This window comes from Myotis brandtii, unplaced genomic scaffold, assembly GCF_000412655.1.
Source record: "Myotis brandtii unplaced genomic scaffold, ASM41265v1 scaffold18, whole genome shotgun sequence".
Lineage (NCBI taxonomy): Eukaryota > Metazoa > Chordata > Mammalia > Chiroptera > Vespertilionidae > Myotis > Myotis brandtii.
Genome location: NW_005356674.1, coordinates 10684904 through 10690657, shown reverse-complemented (window position 1 = coordinate 10690657; position 5754 = coordinate 10684904). Strand labels below are relative to the sequence as shown.

At 44.0% G+C, this 5754-nt stretch overlaps 1 protein-coding gene across 5 annotated transcripts in view; it reads right to left on the bottom strand.

Annotated features, from left to right (window-relative positions):
• KAT2B (K(lysine) acetyltransferase 2B) overlaps positions 1-5754 on the bottom strand; it is an 86371-nt gene that overhangs the window by 43478 nt on the left and 37139 nt on the right. For all 5 annotated transcript variants that reach the window (XM_014537579.1, XM_014537580.1, XM_014537583.1 and 2 more), the window contains exon 3: positions 2039-2184. In XM_014537579.1, the coding sequence (XP_014393065.1) occupies positions 2039-2184 (146 nt within the window). The remainder of the gene's footprint in view (positions 1-2038; positions 2185-5754) is intronic.

Here is a 5754-nt window from a genome sequence, read left to right as displayed (position 1 = left end):
ATACTGAATATTTTGGATTTGGTTCCTCAAGCAAATATATTTGCACTGTTAGAGATGAGGGAGGTAAGAAAGAGAGAGAGAATGTACTTCTAAGCAAAGCAGTGCTTTCCAGCCTATTTGGATGGTTATAAACAGAATCGAGAGGAGGCTGACAGGATGGAAACGTTGATACCACCTTCACTTCCAACAGGGCAGCGGGGGACTGCCAGGGAGCTTAGTTCCAAGGCAAATAATAGCTGCAGTCAAGCAGGCGTTGTTTTTCTTCAACGAAGATCTTTTTCCAAAGAAGCTCTAAACAGTATGAACCTGCCAGGGTTCAATCTGATGACTCAGGCCTCACAGCCATGTCAACAAGCTGTCACCTGGAGTAGCCTAGTGCCTGCTAAAGGCTGTGGGGAATTCAGCTATTCATTCATATATTCTCTCTCTCTCTCTCTCTTTCTCTCTCTCTCTCTTTCTCTCTCTCTCTCTTTCTCCCTCCCTCCCTCCCTCATCTTCTTCTCTCTTTCTCCTCCCAATTAACCTTTTTAGAGTTAATATCTCCACATGACCCCAAAATTTAAAAATATAATTCTCCCTCCCACTATCCCCTATCTATCCCAAACACACTATTAGTTAATAAAAAGGGAGAAGGAAAAATGACATATCAAGTAAATTCAGACCAAAAAAAAGAGCTATAGAAATTGGACACAAAATTTTCACTGAGATTCCTAGCAACCAAAGCAAAAGAGGGAACTCAATGGAAAATGTATCTGTCCTTCTCATATACAATGAAGCCCGGCACTCATTAGAAGAAGCAAGTGTGTCCTGGCTGTAAGCTCTGAGTGGAGTGTTTTGGGTTTTGTATTTGTTTTTATAGATCCTTATAAAGGTTACACACTTACAACATAATTCAGTGGTTGCCAACCGGTGGTCCGCGAACCACTGGTGGTCCGCGAGGTCCGAAAGGTTGGTGACCGCTGACATAGTTAACAGTGCCTTCAATAACCGGTGTTTTTAAAAAATTCATTCTTCTATCAGCCTTCTTTCTGAATCTATGTTTAGCAACCTGAAGTTTTTCTATCAGTTCCCACCACGAGTTTCCCTCCCACATCTGTCAGTCCTGACTGCAATCAGAAACCTGGGGAGACGTGTATCTGTGGAGAGGAAGGGACACGACCCAAAGGAGCTGAGGCAGAGCCACAAAGAGGCAGCTATGGGGAGTGGGAGTGATAATCAGTGACTAGTGTCAACAAGACACAGCGCACAGTGGTAAGATGTCACAACAAATGTGGAAACTCGATGGTTCCCCTTGAAGCATAAGAGTCAAGGCCCTCGGGCCACCCTCTAACCCCAGCCGCCCCTTGCCCACTGGGCTCCACACGCTGGCCTCCTTGCTGTTCCCACATCACATCAAGCTCACTGGGTGCACAGTCTACGTGCTGTTCTCTCCGGCGCCTGGAAGGCTCTTCCCCCAGCCCCTTTCAGGGATGGCTCCTATCGCCCCATTTGCGTTTCCGCTCAACCGCCATCTCAGAGAGGCCTTTGCTAACTGCCCTTCCTCACTACTGTATCCCCCCACCCACTACCATCCCTGCCATTCTGATTCCACTTACCCTACTTTGTTTCTCTTCACAGCACTTAGCACCACCTGCAAATATATTATTTACTTGTTGGTTGTCTGCCTCTTCTACTGAAATGTCAACTCCACGAGGGCAAAGACTTTGTTTTGCCCACTGATCTATCCCTCATGCCTACATGAGTGCCATGCACAGAGCAGGTGTGCAAGAAACATTTGTTGGATGGTTGAATGGATGGGTGGATGGAAAGAAATCTGGAAGCATAAGCAAATAAAGGCATACACGTACAAAGGCTCTCAAGCACAGTCATGTGTCCAACGTATGGTGTGTCATGGAAGAAACGCATGCTTCAGCAAAACCTGAGGGCAAAATGTATCATGAGCTGAGAGCCTTCCCACCCGTGACCTGGGGTACAGAAACGAAGCACATTCGGACAATGAGAGAAAGAAGAAAAGCCTTTTAAAATGTTAAAATCCCACCTTGAATAGGTAGAAATAAACTTGTTTGGTGTCTGCATCCTCTTCCTTATGGACACAGGTAAAGAGATATTCCACATCCAACACGATTCCCAGGAGCCTGTTCATTTCTTCCTCTGACACATCCTCCAAGTGGGAAACATGAGCAGCTTAAGACAAAGATCAAAGGAACATATGTGATACGTTAGTTGGAAATTGCAAACAATCTTGACTGCAAAATAGAAAGTTTTCTCTCACGAACCTTCCAGAACACCAGTCCATTAGATTGCATGGTAAGTGGAGGATATTTCTGAACCCCTGTAAGACCTAAGTCTTCTCACAAAACTGACTTGTAATTAAGAGACTGCCACCTTGTTGAGCCTTAGCCTCAAAAATGGACCAGTGGCTGTTTTCTAAGTCTGGTCGTGATGGTGCTAAATTCTTATAGATTTCCATATAAGCAAATTATCCACCACATCAAGAGGGTTTGTGGTTCTAGAGGTGGATCCAGGATTTGGGGGTCTATAGTTGAAGGTCATTAAAACTAAACTCCCTGAAAGTTTAGTTCTAGATCTTGTGAATAGTTAAGTGGGCCAAGAATATCATATTACTGCAAAGACTGAATGAAGGCCCTTTCCCTCAGCCTTTCTGAGACACACTGAAACCTCAGTCTCTGAAGCAAAGTGCCTACTGGAGCTTGAGATTCAACATCCTCCATGATCAAGCCTCCAAAACCATTTTTCCTACCTCTGCTGTGTCATCTTACTATAGTTAAGTGACCTATCCATTGACCTTCCTCTCTCCCATGCCTCTCGTCTACCCAAATGTAATCCATTTTTCAAGGTTATCTTATTTAATCCTCAATCCCATAAAGTAGGTTATCAGTAATCCCATTTTACAGCTGAGGAAACTGAGGCTCAGAGAGATGGGATGCTGTTTCATCCAATGTCACTCAGCCAATAAGGAAGAACCAGGGTCTAAAAGGGAAGAATGTTGGACCCAAATTCTAAAGCACCCACAAATTTTTTATGATTAGTTGATTCACTTCAAGTCCTTTCCCACTTGAAAAGGCCATCTAGGTAAGCCATCCAATACTCACCCACTAGCCCTCGAGCTTCTGTGGGCTGGAATCATGTCTCTCATTTCTGTGTCCCCAGCACCTATCACTATGCTTGCCCCTTAATGGGCACAGCCCTCTTAGGTGTTGCTCTTGGTGTGCTGGTTTAAAACGCTTAGACATGCGCCCTGGCTAGTGTTTCTAATGGTTAGAGCATCAACCCAAGCACCAAAGAGTCTCTGGTTTGATTCCAGGTCAAGAGCACGTACCTTGGTTGCAGGTTCAATTGCGGCCCCCAATGGGGCATGTGCAAGAGGCAACCAATCAATGTGTCTCTCACATTGATGTTTCTCTCTCTTTCTCTCTCTCTCCCCCTCGCTCCCCTCCCCCCTCCCCCCTTCTCTCCCTACCTTTTCCTTCCAATCTCTCTAAAAATCAATGGGGGAAAATATCCTCAGGTGAGGATTAACCAAAAAAAAAAAAAAAAAGCTTAGACACAGAAGTGCTTGAGATGATCTAGAACAGCTGTTCCCAACCTGTGGGTCGTGACCCCTTTGGGGGTCGAATGACCCTTTTACAGGGGTCGCCTAAGACCATCGGAAAACACATATATAATTACATATTGTTTTTGTGATTAATCACTATGCTTTAATTATGTTCAATTTGTAACAAAGAAATTGGGGGTCACCACAACATGAGGACCTGTATTAAAGGGTCGCGGCATTAGGAAGGTTGAGAACCACTGATCTAGAAAGACTAAATATGGACAAGAGTGATAGGCTTTTCCTTGACTTTTTAAGGGAAGATGGACCTGAAGGTTATTGAGGAATACTTCGAGGTGACAGCATGGGTCAGTCTACTCCAGAAACCACAGTGCTCTTGTCATTAAACCACAATCTCAATCAGGAGCCTGGGATAGAAAATGCTGGGAGTACCCTACCCATAATCCCTTCCCTACTACTCCAGGGCACACCTCCTGGCTTCCTGTCCCTACAATCAGCTCTGCCACCCTCTTGCCCCTCAGGAGCAGCCTTCAACCAAGACTAGAGAAGTTACAGTATAAACTGCCCTCCCTCACCCCTCAGATGGAATAACTGTGAGGTAACCATTCTACACTGGCTCCCGCATTTCCCCCCAGACTTAAGCACCGGCTGCCCACAGTGAGAGCTGGCTTAGTAACTCACCCTTTAGTGACCACCTTATCCTCCTTGTCTCACTTTTCCACTCCCTACCTTCATCCCAAATAAACTATTTGCACTCAAATCCTTGTCTTGCAGTCTGCTTCTGCAAGGACTCGAACTAAGATATCTGATCAAAAGCACCTTTAGAGAGTGAAGAGGATTAAATACCCAAGAGAGGGGGCCTTCAAAGGTCCATGAGGAAACCAGGTGAATGAGGTTAAAATGCCATGGGCAGAGGCCACCCAACTTAAATTCCTTTCTAATGTGGAAAAGTAATGGGAAGGCAGAGTGATGGGCCCAAGGTCACAGGCCATTGCCAATGAGGATGCGTGTGCACACACCTACACGTACATGGATATACCCCCCTATAGAGCATTTTTTGAAGGTAAGAGAGAGGAAGAAAATTTTGGTGATCTGTCTGCCTAGGATACTGCAGAGAAAATCTAATAATTCATCTAAACCTGAAAATCCCAACAATGTATCATTACATTATCAAATAGAACAGGAGTAATAGACTGAAGTGTTTCTAAGAACATAAATAATTTACATGGTGGAAAAATTGCAAGTATATATGTGTGTAAACAAGAAAGCCACTATTAAAATCGATTAGTTTACACTTGGCTAAGCAATATGTGGCTTCCTCGCTTTCTAACAGAGGCCCGAAATTAGGCTTCGTTTTAAGTAGTGCATTTGCCAGGTCATTCTTTTCTGAAGACTGCAAAATTTCCCTTGAGGTCAGCCTGAAGCCTTGGGAGACAGGCCTCATTCTGAAGACAAGTAGGTCAAGATTTTTATGTCAGTTATTTACAGAAATAATTTTATTTTAAACTATTTTCACCTTGTAATGTTTTCATCTCTTTCTAGTGATAAGCTATAAAAGTAAACAGTCTGCAATATAACATAAATTCCTTCAGATTCTCCATGTTATGAGACACTCTAAGGTGCTAACATATAGTGCGTTTAACTCATAGAAGAATGTGCCATGAGTTATTGTTAAAACCAGTGACTCACAAAACACTTTAACCCACAAAACACTTTACCAAACGAATTCTTTTTTTTTTAAATATATTGATTTCAGAGAAGAAAGGAGAGGGAGAGAGAGATAGAAACATCAATGATGAGAGAGAATCATTGACTGGCTGCCTCCTGCACGACCCTGACTGGGGATCGAACCCACAACCCAGGCATGTGCCCTTGACCGGAATCGAACCCGGGACCTTTCAGTCCCCAAGCCAACACTCTATGCACTGAGCCAAACCAGCCAGGGCTACCAAAAGAATTCTTAATCAGAGTTATAAGGAGCTAGACATCCCTATTTTCAGAAGGCAGGGGATGGGGAGAGGTAAGGCATCCCCATCCTTGTTGGATTCCATGGTTTGAAAACTAGTTCAGAACCATCTCCTTACATATTTTGAAGAGGAGAGAAGATAAAAATTAAAATGCTTAAGAAGTGAGACCTGCGGAGGTTCATTCCCCTCCAGGACCTCTCCTCACATCTCTGA